At 34.3% G+C, this 16,067-nt stretch overlaps 1 protein-coding gene across 1 annotated transcript in view; it reads right to left on the bottom strand.

Moving 5' to 3' along the window:
* LOC133180902 (RING finger protein nhl-1-like) overlaps positions 1-16,067 on the bottom strand; it is a 36,789-nt gene that overhangs the window by 15,476 nt on the left and 5,246 nt on the right. Inside the window, exons 3-5 of the mRNA XM_061315356.1 lie at positions 10,962-12,784; positions 6,551-6,744; positions 4,499-4,640 (exon numbers count right to left, since the gene is read on the bottom strand). Coding sequence (XP_061171340.1) covers positions 4,499-4,640; positions 6,551-6,744; positions 10,962-12,784 — 2,159 coding nt within the window. The remainder of the gene's footprint in view (positions 1-4,498; positions 4,641-6,550; positions 6,745-10,961; positions 12,785-16,067) is intronic.

Here is a 16,067-nt window from a genome sequence, read left to right as displayed (position 1 = left end):
CACTCTTTTTTCTAAAATTTGGACACATTGATTGATTATTATTATATTTTATGAAAATAAGTTGCTTTTTCTATTTCCATTACTCTGTCTGTGCTTTACAATTTGATTAAGATCCACAATTTATGTATTTTGCTGTTCAAAATTAGACATAATAGGTGGCGCTGCGAGTAAAGTGTAGAAATTGTTATAATTTTTTTTTATTGTTTTAAATGTTAGAACAGATGTTACATGTTTACTAGAAATAAATATTTAAAAATTTTACATCATATTTGACTTATTTATTTAAATTGTTAGACGGACTATATTTTTAAGGAAAAAATTACACAGAGTTACCTCCCTTAGTTTGACACCCCTAGATGGCAAACGGCTACACTCTTTTTTCTTTATTTTATAATCAAGCATCCTTTATACATATGTGTATCCATTGATACCAAAATCATTTGTTTTCCATTACTTTGATCTCACACTCATACTACCTTAAGCCATGAAATTGCAAAAGTAGGTCAAGGTGACCTACATTTTGGTTGATAAACTCCCAGGATTCAAGATGCATCAACTGACAAAGTTTGTTGATCCTATGCTTCAAGGTGTCCAAAATATGCCTCTAAAACAATTTGAAAAGGAATTCCTGTAAAATTCAAAAAGAAGTCACTGTGACCTTCTTTTTGATACGTTTTAAGGCCCCAAGGTGCATCAACTTATAAGGTTTGATGATTCTAAACCTCTCAGTATCTGAAATGACTAGAACTGTCCAAAAGGGACAAATACCCCCCGCTGGGTTTTTCAGAGAAGGTACCAAATCACTAATGTTTTCTAGATGTGAGAGGTGTTCACAATTTGTTTAAACATTTGGAGTGAAAATTTAATTTCTTATGACCGATTAGTTAGGGGTGTCCACACTCTGGCTCAAACCTACAACCCTCAGATTTAAAATCCAACGCTCTACCGACTGAGCTAAAGGGTTAACCTACTAGCTAGTGCTAGTAGGAGCATGGCCTCACTATATACAATGCATAGCCACTTTCAACTCTGTTACATACTCATATTTTTTTAATGAATGAAACTAAGGTGCAGCCTAATAAAACATCAATACTAGTCACATGCTAGTAATTACAGTGTTTTTTTATTACATTGAAAAAATAGTTTGCAACTATATGTCATCTTTGTGAGACATGACACTCTGCAAATTGATTGTTGAAAAAAATATCATAATTAATTATACAAAATCAAGTTGATCTTAATACCTTTATATCAAACTCATTTTAAAAATAAGAGGCTGGTTCCAGTAACTATGTATTTTGACAGACATAAATTACAATTAAGAGACTTAAACAACAGAGATCTTTATTTCTTTCTGCCCAATTCCCAGGAGATATAGATAAGACCTGCTTGATCAGAGATGCCAGTGATTTTTCTACATTTTTTAAAAGGGGCCTGGGCCTTTACAATTGGGAAAAATCATCGACATTTGTGTAAAATTGGGAAAAATCAATAAGATTGAAATAAACCTTAATTGACAGGTAAAATAAAATATATAAGTAAATGTAACATCATTTATTCAAAATATTTACTACAAAATAACAAATTAGACACAGTTCTACATTTTCAACTTTGTTTTAATCTTTGAAAGTTGTCATTAGTTGTGACCATCCTATATTCCAATTCTTTTTTTTTTTTTTTTTTTTTTTTTTGCCATAATGGTAGACATATGAAAAAATCCTACTCTTAATAGCCATTGAAGATGATATAATCTGACATGATTTAAAACAAATCATTTTTCTTCTAGCTTTCTAAATCACCCTAATCATTGTGCTGCAATTACCCTGAATATTAGTTGCATCTGCACGGTGTAGAAACAGTTTGATTTTCATGGAATCAGAGATGCTTGTTGTAGAACTACTAGTACTTGGATTTACAAATAAAGCTATGTTTCGCCTGTTCACATGCATCTTACACTTTCTTACGATGTATTTAGTTTGACGCTTGACATGATCCATGTGTTTTTCTATGTCTTGTAAACGCACAAAATGATCTGCTGTATTTCACTATTACTTTAAGAGTATGAATGACGGAGAGCAATAGCGTTCCAATTTAGATGTCGTACATAAAAAATCCAATGTAACAAAATCAATAACGGTTTTTCTGGGGGGAAAAAGCAACTGAAATTGGGAAAAAATCGGTAATTTTTGATAGGGGAAAGGGCCGATATTCGGACCTAAATTGGGTGTAGAAAAATCACTGGATGCCCTAACAGCTTCCCACACTGAACTCATTAATTAATCTTTAACTGGATGCAGGTCCACTCATTACTCCCAAGGGACAAATGGATTTACACTATCTGCTGTGTAATGTAAAAACTGTTTTTAATACTTTGTGATTTTTTTTTTTTACTTCTAATGAGTAATTTTAAGCTGTAGTTCACATTTTTTGTACAGATGTTCTAGATTCTATGTCTCAAACCTTAGACATGAACCCAAAATGACTAAGTCAATAAAAATGGAGGAGAAAAAAAAACACCTGTAAAATGCAGAAAAATTATCAAATAATGTTGAAAATACCAGGTGCACATCTTCATATGGTAAATAATAAGTGTACAAATTTTCATACAAATCTATGCAATAGTCTCTGGGAACAGATCCGGACAAAACCACATAATAAAAATGAAAAAAAAAACACCTGTAAAATGCAAAAAAATTATCCAATCATGAAGAAAATACCAGGTGCACACCTTCATATGGCAAAGAATAAGTGTACAAATTTTCAGACAAATCCTTGTAACAGTTTCCAAGAAATGGTCTGGACAAAATCTCGTCTACAGACAGACAGACAGACAGACAGACGGACAAGCTGATTCCAATATACCCCCCTAAACTTCGTTTGCGGGGGGTATAATGACCTTTAATGTTTAGAAAATGATAAGCCATGAAATTCAGAAAGTAGGTCACCATGACCTACTTTTAGGTTGACACACTTCAAGGTCCCAAGATGCATAAACTGACAAGTTTTGATGATCATAGGCTTCAAAGGATACTCACTCTTGCCCCAACCTGGAGTCGAATCTGTCTCCTATCAGTGAAGGATCAGTGCACTAGACTACTCAGCTATTTAAACAAGTCTAATAAAACCTGCTTTCTATGCCAATGGAATTCTGTATCAGCACCACCCTACACTACATGGTCAATGAAAATGAAAGTGAGATACAGCTATTTGGACATTAGTTTTATTAAGAGGATACATATTTCCTTATAAAACTTTGTTCTATTGTGCCAAAACCTACCCTTCCGCCATGGTTTGACTAAATCTAAATCTGCACTACCTGATGATGTTTCTAATTTCAATCCAATTCCAATCATTGCCCTCTAGTTCTTGAAAAGATTTTTCGGAATATTTTCTCTTTGGTTCAAGTGACACTTGCACCTCTGGCTAAAAGGTCCATAGGACACAATAACCACCAAGGTCATCCAATTTTGTCCAACAAGCCAAAAATTTCCCTAATGTCTGGATTTGGTATGTAGATTAATTCGCTTGTGTAATTTCCAGTTATCAACCAAAGAATGGATCTATGTAAAACAATGATGATTTCTAATGTACAGGTCAATTATTAGTGCAGGTGTTAATATCTGAGTTGCTTTGACAAATGGAAGTTTTGTAAATTCTGGTGGTGATTTCAATGGAATGCTGGCTAGATGACATTCCAGCTCTGCTCGAAGCCATAAAAATAAAAACAAGACATTTTATTTTGTAAGTAGTTCTTCTTGCAAAATTATGATAAACTCCTCACGTATATTAAGAAATCCACATTAGTATTATAAGTAATAAAGGCAATGTTGTTTTTGAGATGTTTAAAGATTTTATTTTTTCAATATAATTATGTTCCTATGTAAAATGTTAATATTTAATTTTGGCCCCTTCCTTTTTATTCCTTTGTTAAAATTTGATGCCTTTTTGTGACCCCAACATACCCCAAGGGGCCAAATTTGAAAAAACAAATCTGCACTATCCTGGGATGCTCACATATTAATATGACTAAGGGCATAGCTGTTCTTGAGAGAAAGATATTTTAAAGATTTTTCCCACTATATTACTTACTTCCTATGCAAAACTTTGATCCTCTATCTTATTACCAAAGGTCATGAGTTGTACACTCATTAAGGAAGCTTTCACATCATCTAACTTCTTTTCTAGCTTGGAATTTTCAGATGATTTTTTATATGATGTTACAAAATTTTCATTATTTCTCTGTTATCTCTCCTTGGAAGACAGCGTGGCCCTTCAATTAAACAAACCTTATTTCACTTCACCCAAAAATGCTTTATGGCAAGTTTGGTTGAAATTGGCCCAGTGGTTCTTGAGAAAAAGCTGAAAATGTAAAAAAAAATTGCAGACAATACAGACACACACACACAACAGATCCCAGGTTCTATTCCATCAGAAAAGCTCACTCAAGCATTTGGCTCAGACGTGCTAAAAATCAAACCAAGTGACAAAACATACATACCAAATGGATTACCAAGTGCATTCACTCCTAAAGCTTTAATGAATTTTCCTTGAGGTGTGAAAGCAAATACAGCATTGTCATCCTTGACAAACACCTCATCTTTTGCATTTACTACTATTGCTGATGGTCTCCTCATTTTTACCTACAAAAAGTCAATACATGTATCCACAAGTGATAAATCATTAATTCTATGGAAGCATATTAGTGCCACGTAATATTTTTTTTTAAAGTTGGTAATTCCAACTTAAAGGTTGGCTTTTCCAACTTTAATCTTGGCTTTTCCAACTTTAAAGTTGGTAATACGCTTCTGTAATTCTGACAATTTGACTTTGACAGCATCTAGTAAAATATTTGAAAACTAAGTATTTCATAATACAAGAAGACAATATTCACTGAAATCACTCTATAGTCCTTGCTGTTTTGGCCCTTACCAAGCAAACTATTAATATCACCAAATTTGAATCCACACAAAACTGGAATACTTTATTGTCATTATGACTAAAGCAAAAAAAAAATTTACTTTGCCCTTCGAGCCTGGTGCATATTTCAATCCTTTCAATCACCATATTTATCTCTGATAATCAGTAACTACTGTATTACATTCAATATCTAATATTACATTAAACATATTCGTAACTAATCTTGACTACTTCCAATGATTAGGAAAATTTACTTATTTTACAATACAATATATTATCATTCAGGATAAATGTACATTTTCATTCCCCTCCCCCCCTTTTTTTCCCCTCCATTTTCCCACATAGAATTCTTTAGAATTTATAAGACAGTTGCAATCATGAATTTGGAACAATACATTTGGTTATCAATGTGCTAACTCCCAGAGACGTCTCACAAATTCCTCGAATATCTGATTTTCAGGTAAATCATTAATCATTTCTATTTCTGAATAGCCTCTGTTTTTAACTCATACCTAGAGGGCAGTTTACAATGAAAGAGCGGTTCCTTTTTAATGTAGTCAAGTTCTTTATGTGTGATATCCACTACATATTACTTTTTGCATTATATAAAACTTTCTTAACAGATAAATATCATGGATACTATGACAGTACTTTTATTCTTTACCTTAGCAGAGACTATTTGACCTGATGCAGTGATGGCATCAGTCAAAATATCCACACAAGCCAAATCTCATTTAAGATTACCTATATCTAGTGTTGAATAATCGGAGAAAAATCATTATCGATAATCGGTTGTAATCGGAAACACATAATCGATTGATAATCAGCTATAATCGGGTTTTTTACCCTTTCAAATAAAATAAGAGATTCCTTAACATGTTAAAGCATAATCACAAAAACAATATTTATATTCTTCTTCTATATTCAAAGTTTAATAAGTAAATAAAGTCAGTAATATATATAAATAAACAAAATAATTTTTTCAGTAAATTTGTTTTATGACAAAGTATTCTAATTCTTTATTTTCTCTCAGTAAAATTGAAAATAAGAGTTAAATTTCTGTATGATGCTTCATTACAAAAATAAATACATGTATACAAATGGGAACATTACTTATATTAGTCACGCCTTTTATTATTTATTTTCTTGGAAAAACTTTGTCTGATTTCATTTGGACTTGTAAAATTCTTTTTAAAATAATTAAGTTTATAGAACTTCTGTACTGTTTGTGTATTTCTGATTATAGTAGAACCCATAACACTGGCCATTTCCTGTTATTAGCCTGACCTTACATTCAATGATGGCGGTAAAAATTGTCAACAACAATTTAACTGTTGAAGTAAAGTGAAGAAGGTTTTTACGTTTTAAACATTGAGGATAACTTTTTAAAATGTACGCAAATGATTTTTTGGTAATAAAATTTGAAGTTTAAACCCAAATTAACCCTTAATATTTTTTTTTGCGATGTCGGCGACTTTTGTTTCATAATCGAATAGTAGCATCGAAGAGCTCCAATCGATTGTAGGCGACAATCGTTTCATCACTACCTATATCCCAAGATTTATCAAAGAAAAAATCCTACAAAGCATGAGAATTGAATGTCATTACCAATCACAATAATCAAATTACTTACTGGTTCTGATATCCCCATGGATCTTAAAGGTTTCCCCTCCTTGCTGAACACCTTAATAACATTATTGCCTGTGTCAGCTACAAAGATTTCTCCAAATCTATTCGTTGTAACACCGATTGGAAATTTCATGTTGTATCCAGTGCCACATTTAAACAGAAGCTTTGCACGTATGGGAGAAAAAAATCCTCTTTTCCCTAAAAGAAAAATACAAAGGTACTCAGTAAACCTATCATGTCAAGATCTTAGATTTATTTTAGCAATAACTTTTAATCATTTTTTAATAAAAAATACTGTCAATTAAATGTTTGTTCACTACAGAAAGCAGGGGGCAAATTTGACACAATTAGAGGGTGAGAAATCGCTTTCTCTTATGGAGAACATTATTATAGTTATGTGGCCTAACTTACTGTAACAGCTGTTTGTGAAACAAGACAAAAAAAAAAAAAACAAGCCCATGGGTCAAATCGCTCACCTGAGCACATTGGCTAGGAAAAAGCACAAATCATTTCAGCATTGAAAAGTTTACATGGAGTGGGGGGAGGGGGGGGGGGAGGGGGGGAGGAGACTTGAATTTAACACTTTGAAGATTCTTCAATATCAATATCAGTAATGGCTTTGCTGTTCTTGAGCAGAAGATTTTTAAAAAAGATTTTTTTCCTATATATTCCTTTGTAAAAAAAAAAAAATTCCCCATTGTGGCCCTCCCTTCACCTGGGGGGTCATGATTTAAACAAACTTGAATCTACACTACCTGAGGATGCTTCCATATATATTATATGACTAATCATAGCTTTGCTGTTCTTGGGAAGAAGATTTTTTCCTATTTATTCCTTTGTTAAAAAGTTTCAAACCCCACTGTAGCCACTCCCTACCCCAGCGGTCATGATTTAAACAAACTTGAAACTACACTACCTGAAGATGCTTCCATCTTGATATGACTAATCATGGCTCTGCTCTTTTTGAGAAGGTTTTTCAATTTTTTTCCCTTTGTAAAAACTTTGATCCTCCACTATGGCCCCTTTCTACCCCCAGGGCTCATGATTTAAACAAAGTTGAATCTACACTACCTGAGAATGCTTCCATATTAATATGACTAATCATGGATTTTCTGTTCTTGAGAAGATTTTTAAAAAGTTTTTTCTTATATAGTCCTATGTAAAACTTAGATACCCCACTGAAGACCTACCGTACCCCTGAGGGGGTCAAGATTTAAACAAAGTTGAATCTACACAACCTAAAGATGCTTCCATATTGATAAGACTAATCATGGCTCTGCTGTTTTTGAGATGAAGAAATTTCAAGATTTTTTTCCTATATATATGTAAAACTTTGATCCCCCATTGTGGTCCCACACTGTGCTGTTCTTGAGAAGAAGATTTTTAAAAGTTTTTCCCTATATTTTTCAATGTAAACTTCGATCCCCCATTGTGGCCCCTCCCTTTCCCTGGGGTCATCATTTGAACAAATTTGAATCTACACTACCTGAGGATGCTTTCATATCAATATGACTTATCATGGATTTGCTGTTCTTGAGAAGATTTTTAAAAGTTTTTTCCTATATAATCCCATGTAAAACTACAATCCCCCATTGTGGCCCCACCCCACCCCACCCTTTTTTTCCTATTTATTACTATGTAAAACTTTGATCCCTCATTGTGGCCCCATCCTAACCCCAGGGGTCATCATTTGAAGAAACTTGAATCTACACTATGTAAAGAAGGTTTCCTATGAGAAGATTTTTAAAAGTTACCACCAAATTTTCACTATATCTGAATTACCGTATTTGGCTGAATACGCACTTTTTTCCCAAAATAATTTTCTGTGAGAAGAGTGCGTATTTTACACCACAATGGGATTTTGATAGGTTTTTCTTTCATGTGAAACACGGCTATCATTTGCTCATACCATAGTACTACATAGAGACTTATGCAATTTCTTGCTGTTTATCGCCGTATTTAAAACTTCGGAAAGTTATTGTTGGAATGTAGGCTTGTTAAAAATGTTATATTTATTTATAACTTTTTGATAGTTAAATTATATTTAAAAGCAAGTTAAAATTAATTTGAGCTGCATGTTCATCGTCTCCATGTAGGCCGCCATTAAAGATGTTATTTATAGATGTTCACACATTCCTTTGCCACGTGCTTCCTTAATTAACGTACACATGTACCTAATCAGTCAGACACTCGGTCAAAAAAGTAATAAGTCATTTTTTAATAAAATACAATAAAATTTATTTTAGGTTTTAAATAACTCCGTGAAAATTCATTTCAACATAAACACCCCTCTGTACGTCCCAATGAATGGAAGCCAATGTTGTGAACACGTGCACTTGTCACTTGATAATTACCCCTCAACACCCCTCCAGGCAATTAAATTGTTTACCGACTCCAAAGCATTGTTTTTACAGTTAGAGCACTGATTATTTACTGCCCTTATTAAAGGCTTTGATTATTTTCTTTGTTAAAAATCGGGGGTTGGTTTATGATCTTTCGTATGTATAAGCGTGTGTTGATTACGACACATTAAACAGTTAAACGCTTGTTAAATGTAATTTTACTTTATCTTATACAATGTATCGGCCTCGTGTTAAAATGATTGAGAGTTAAAAAAGGAAATATGAAGTATGTTGAAACTTAAGTGTTATCATTTACTCGTGCTCTGTAGAAAATAAGATATCCACGAAGATTATCTCGATGTATGAAGACATATATCCCACCTTTGTACATCATTTTTCACAGCTTTGGAGGTGTGTTGATAACAACACTTTACACGCTTGTTAAATTTTGATTTTATTTTTATAACATCAGCTATATATTTAATTAATTAATTTCAAGTTCAAAAGAGGAAAATCGTAGTCTATGAATACTTTGATATTGCAATATCGCTTGCCTTGTTAAATTTACATAATTTTCAACATGATTACCTTAAACTAAAAATAAATATGACAACTGTTAAACTTGCAACAATATCTCGTGCTTTGTTGAAATCAAATTATTTCCACAAAGAATAGTTAGAATACGGCGACGTATGATTTCAATATCACCGTATGCTAAAAATAATTAATAATTAAGTCTGTTAATACTTTAATGCAAGTTATGCAACATTATCTCGTGCTTTGTTAAAATAAATAATTTCCTCCAGAATGCCACGATATGGAAAGTCAAGATTTAGAACGCATTTGAATAAAATATCGTGTTCTGTAAATTTTCCGCACTTCATCTCCGCCGATTTTCATAGCAAATTACCGCGATTTTTAAAAGTTCAGAACACCACTTGGTAAAATTTTCTGCTGCGTATAATACAACCGAACTGCGTTTTTTCCCCAGTTTGAGGCTCAAAAAGGGGGGTGCGTATTTTACACCAATGTGTATTATATTCGGCCAAATAAGGTATCTCCCCTTGAAAGAGGACATGGCCCTTCATTTGAACAAAATTGAATCTCCTTCACCTAAGGATGCTTTGTGGCAAGTTTGGTTAAAATTGGCCCAGTAGTTCTTGAGAAGTTGGAAATGTGAAAAGCTTACAGATGGACAGACAAACAGATACACAGAGGGACTACAGACAAAATGTGAGCAGAAAAGCTCACTTGAGCTTTCAGCTCAGGTGAGCTAAAAACCTCTCCAATTTGTTTTCTCTAATCAAAATGTATTGAAAATAACCGTACTTTGACAAATTTATACAATATGTATAGAATCTTCAAGGAGGCATATCGTTACATCAGTATTTATCAATATATGAAGCAATTAATCCTATATGAGGGCTGTCCAGTAAAAGCAAGGACATTGCACTTTTATAGAAAAATAATGCACACACTGAGCTGAAATTTTCAGCAAATGTTTAAATATCATATTTCTATACATCTTAATATATTTTTTTAAATTATAGGCAAAATTAAGGATTTCATTATGCTTGAATGTGAAGGGGGTATGAAGCAACAACCAAACATTTTGGGTTTTATCAGTGAATATGCAAGTATTATTTTGATATAAAAGTGTTAAATAGAAAAAAGTTTGGGTAAAAATTATATTTTAAATTCACTATATATTATAAATGTCATTTGGAAAATTTCAAGGCATTTACTTAATTTTTGGCAGTTTTCAAAGCATTCGAAATGAGAAAGTGGTAGAACAAAACATACATAGAATCAGCTATACAAAAGACACTATCACTGCAGACTGTCAAAAAAAAAAAGATTGCCTATTTAATTCAATGAAAGTGAGGGTGCCTTCCAAAACTTATTAAAACAAGTCTTCAGAAGGTTCCATGTGTGTGCAAGATTGGTCCCTCTACTGTTTATGGAGGACTAAATAGGAACTCTTTTGTGTGCATCGGTGAAATTCCTGGAATCTAAGTGGGGCTAACACAATTTTTTTAAGCAAAGACAACCTTGGTAAATAGCACAACAAACCTTTACTTAGCTCCTCTCTGATATGCTGTGTGATGACACTATCTTTGTAGTCCACACTTTGAGTGGAAATTTTCTTTGGTACCTCTAGAGTCTTTGGAAGTGGGATATCTGAGACATGGCAGTCTATATTATTTTCTACACCCATAGTATTCAGAACATTTTGATTCCCATTAACTAGATCTTTGTCAGCAGTGCTTGATACTGGTACATGTACTTCATTGTTGTTTGATTCCATTTTTTCTGTGGAGTTTGGTTCATTGGGAGGCAGAGGGGGAGCACCTGTTTCAGATGGAGAGGGAGCACCTGTCTCATATGGAGGGAGAACACCTGTTTCAGATGGAGGGAGAGCACCTGTTTCAGATGGAGGACGAGTACTTGTAGTTAACAATGATGGTGGTGGAATTGGGGGAGGTGGCATGGGTTCCTTGTCTATAACATTACAGTTCACATCTTTCTGGGGGGAAATTTTCTCTGTAAGATTTTCTTGTGGTTGAGTTCTGTCTGATATTACATCTTTTGTGCTATTCTTCTCTGCAATCTTTCCTCTGATCTCTTCATCACTTTCCCAGGTCTCTGTTTCAGACACAGAGGGACTTTTTTTAATTGAGGGTCCTTGAATTCTCTGTTGGATATTAAACATGGACTGATTGTTATTAAGATCTGGTGGAGTAACTGGTTCTTGTTTGATTTTCACTTCGACTGGTGTGATAGGTTCACATTTTACTGTAACATTTTCAGTTGGAACAGGTGTGCTGGTAGTGCTTTTACTAGAAAATTCCTTCTTGTCTGTGGGAGTTTGCTTTGCCAACTCCAATTTCTGAGTTTCATTTTCTTTTGGCCTGGTCAAGTTTGACTTTTGTTTACCCGAGTAAGATTTGTTTTCTGTGATATTCTGATTCATTTCATCTTTACTTGAACTAATGCCTTCTGATGCACTTTTAGAAGGTGACAATTGTATTTGATTCGATGAATCTTTATTTCTTGCTGATGTTCCAATTTTGTCCTCTTTTGGCATATTTTCCACCTCTTTAAACAAGTGTGCTCTCTCAGGTGACAAAGTCATGGTTCTGGGATTGTGGAAGCCTTCCTTATTTTTCAAATGTTTATTTGCTTGCACATTGTCATTCAAATTTTCTTTCCTGTCTGAATTCTTCTTGAAAGATGTTCCATGGACAGGTGATCTTGTACGTATGTTGATATCATCTTTTGAATTATTGTTTGCACTGTCTTTGATCCAGTCTTCTGTTTTTGAGACAGACTTTTGAGTTGACTGATTGCGGTCCGATTTAAGAGATGAAGATCTGACAACTGGCCTTCTCCTTGACTTATTCTCTTTAACACTGGCATCTACAGAGGCTGTTGTTTCAGAATCAACAGAAGAAACGGAGGGACTTCTTGTGGTGTTTTTGCTGATACCACCTTTCTCTAGCTGACTAATGATAAACCTCTGATTCTCTTGAACAATAAATGACCTTTGCACGTTTGATCTTTGACAACTTTTGCTCCTCTTGCTTTTAACTGTGCTTGACTCTAAACTTCCTTCTTTCTCAGGCATAACAAAATCTGTCTGGGTGGATGTTGATGTAATAGCACATTTTTCTTTAATATTTTTATTTTCTGAAGAATTTACTTTTGTTGTTGAGCTTGTATTTGATGAGAGATTTACAACCACATCATCTTGTTTGATTTTATCTGGTGAGTAGTTTGTGATCAATTGTCCAAGTACTGGCAAATTTTCACAATCAAACTGGGTGAATAGTTTTAAACAGGAAAGGTTATCATCTACATCTCGGGTTTCCAGAAGACCTGTTGTTTTCATCATTCTGTTAAGAAACATAAATTAAATTAGAGGCCCTTTGGCCATAATGTTCACCTGAGTCACAATGGTCAAATTTTTTCAGAAAAGTTTTTAAAGATGTTCTTCCCACTATACTGTAATTCTGTATATATGTGCGGATCTAGAGGGGGAGGTGGGGGCCCAATAAATAAAAAGATGAAAAAAGTGGAGTTATGTTTTTACAGCACATTTTTAGGAAAAATTAAGGATATTCATTTAAAATCATTGTAAAAATTGTGTGTAAAAATATTATGATATTATTGTGATATTTTGGGAAAAAATCATGATAGATCACGATACGAAAAATTTTGGCAATACCCATTCCTATATTTCATGTTATGTACTTTAAAAAGTCAGTAAAGCACGCTATAATTTCACAATAGAAACATATAATTCAAAATACATGTCTTGAAGTGAATGAAACACAAAATTTCATACAAGACTGTGGACAACAAAGTATTTTTCTCTGAGATTATAAGAAAAGATCCAAAAATTTTTAAAACTAAGTGAACAGAAAACTGTGGCCCCAAAATATCAATGTGGGCTAGTAAAACTTGTAAAGTTGGGGGCCCACATGGCCCCTAAGGTTTAAAGTGTTATTTGCAATGAATTTGGAATAAAAATTAGGGTCGATCAGGTTACCGGAAACCCACACATTTTTTTTAAGTCCAAACTTGATTCTGCACAACCTGAGAATGCTTATAAAAATTTGATCTTTTATTGTGGTCCCATCATATCCCTGGGGCCTATGATTTGAACAAAGGGGATCGAGTTTCGATAAGGCAGCTCAGCAGCCCACCTTTTTTCATTAAAATAAATTTCAATTTATTTTTTCAAAATTTGTTTAGAATTCTAGAAAAATATGTTAACTTTTGTTATTTATATTTTAAAAGTTAATATGAGATGTATTAACACCATAGCTGACACATACCTAGATTCACCTTCAGATGCATTAACATTAGCCTTATGGGAAAATATAAGAGGGTAGCATTGATAAATCGATGTTTAAAATATGAAGTGCATGAGGGACACTCACCTAAATTTGCTCAGTAATCAGATATACTCTGCACAATAATATATTGAAATATGATGAGTTTTGTGTGTGCACTTCATATTTAAACACAGGTAATCAAAGATTACGAGGCTCACCTCGACAAATGTTATCTTTAAGTAATGCAAATATCACGTCATATTTTTTTTTATTTAGTGTACATCCCAAGATCAATGTCCATGCAAGTTTGGTTTAAGTACGACTTATAGTTACTTGGAAATAGACCTGTTCAAAAAACGTTTATCCTGTTTACTAATCAAAAAAATTTTGGTCAGTTCCAACATCCAAAGTAAGTCTGGAAGTTTTCATCCTTAGATGCACCATCTATGCAAGTTTAATCATAACAGGCCATAATGTTATATAGCTACTCCAAAAATATTATCCTCGTCACTCATCTGGAAAATGTAGGTCAGATTCAGAATCCAAGGGAAGTCTGGAAGTGACCATCCCTATCTACATCATCCATGCTAATTTGGTTAAAATATGGCTAAAATTCACTCATGTGGAAAATCTAGGTCGAATCCAGCATCCGAAGCAAGTGTGGTAGTGTCCATCCCTAGATGCATCATCCATGCAAGTTTGTTCAAGGTAGAGCTTATAGTTACTTGGGAATGGACCTGCTCCAAAAACTTTAACCTGGTCACTCATCTGGAAAATCTAGTCAGATCCAGCATCCGAAGCAAGTGTGGTAGTGTCCATCCCTAGATGCATCTTCCATGCAAGTTTGGTCCTGGTAGGGCCAACAGTCACTTGGGAATGGACATGCTCCAAAAACTTCAACCTGGTCACTCATCTGGAAAATCTAGGTCAGATCCAGCATCCCAAGCAAGTGTGGTAGTGTCCATCCCTAGATGCATCATCCATGCAAGTTTGGTCCAGTTAGGGCTTATAGTTACTTGGGAATGGACCTGCTCCAAAAACTTTAACCTGGTCACTCATCTAGAAAATCTAGATCGGATCCAGCATCCGAAGCAAGTGTGGTAGTGTCCATCCCTAGATGCATCATCCATGTAAGTTTGGTCCAGTTAGGGCTAATAGTTACTTGGGAATGGACCTGCTCCAAAAACTTTAACCTGGTCACTTATCTGGAAAATCTAGGTCAGATCCAGCTTCTGAAGCAAGTGTGGTAGTGTCCATCCCTAGATGCATCATCCATGCAAGTTTGGTCCAGGTAGGGCTAACAGTTACTTGGGAATGGACCTGCTCCAAAAACTTTAACCTGGTCACTCAACTGGAAAATCTAGGTCAGATCCAGCATCCGAAGCAAGTGTGGTAGTGTCCATCCCTAGATGCATCATCCATGCAAGTTTGGTCCAGTTAGGGCTTATAGTTACTTGGGAATGGACTTGCTCCTAAAACTTTAACCGGGACGCCGACGCTAACGCCGACACTGACGCCGGGGGTATAGCTTAAGCTCATCTCGACTTCATCGAGGTGAGCTAAAAATTGAAAATTGCATAAAATTTGCATATATCTAAAATTGGAAGCTCCTAGTTTCTTGATCTGACTCTGTGTTAAAATACAAAAGTAGCATTTTTTTTAAATTTAAGAAGATTCTCGAAAATATTAACAATAGAAAACATTGAAGTATACTATCTTCTTTTCGATACTTTTTTCGTCACCAGCGTATAACGTTAACGTCACATTTTTACCTCACCTCCACGGAGTTGGAGAGCTTTTGTAATACCGTCGGCATTGGTGTTCCAGGTTAAAGTTTTTGAAGCAGATTTTTTTTTCAAGTATATCCTTGCTCTATATCAATAAGAATCACGTGATCTAGTGTGTTTTCTTGTCACCAGTCAGGTTTCAGATGCTGCATTTTCAGGTAAAAAATGTCAAGGTAAATGTTTTTGAAGCAGGTTTAAGATTTTTGGAGCAGAGCAGCAATAAATATGTTGATAAGACTTGATTGCTTCATGATGCATCTTCGGATGTACACTACCAGACTTGCTTCAGATGCTGGATCTGACCTACATTTTCTTAATGAGTGAGCAGGTTAAAGAATTTGAAGCGGGTCTTATTCTTATGTAACTATAAGTCCTATCGTGACCAAACTTGCACTGATGAGTGATGATGCATCTAGGATTGCACAATACCAGACATGGTTCAGATGCTGGATCTTCTTTAAATTTCAGACTGATTGAAGAAAAATAAGTTTTTGAGCAAGTCCATCCCTTAACATTATTTATCATGCAGGGGTGTGCAATTAAAAAAAATC

Source organism: Saccostrea echinata, unplaced genomic scaffold, assembly GCF_033153115.1.
Source record: "Saccostrea echinata isolate AGI-Se365-2 ecotype Australia unplaced genomic scaffold, CSIRO_AGI_Sech_v1 ptg000008l, whole genome shotgun sequence".
Lineage (NCBI taxonomy): Eukaryota > Metazoa > Mollusca > Bivalvia > Ostreida > Ostreidae > Saccostrea > Saccostrea echinata.
This window is presented reverse-complemented; position numbering and strand designations above follow the sequence as displayed.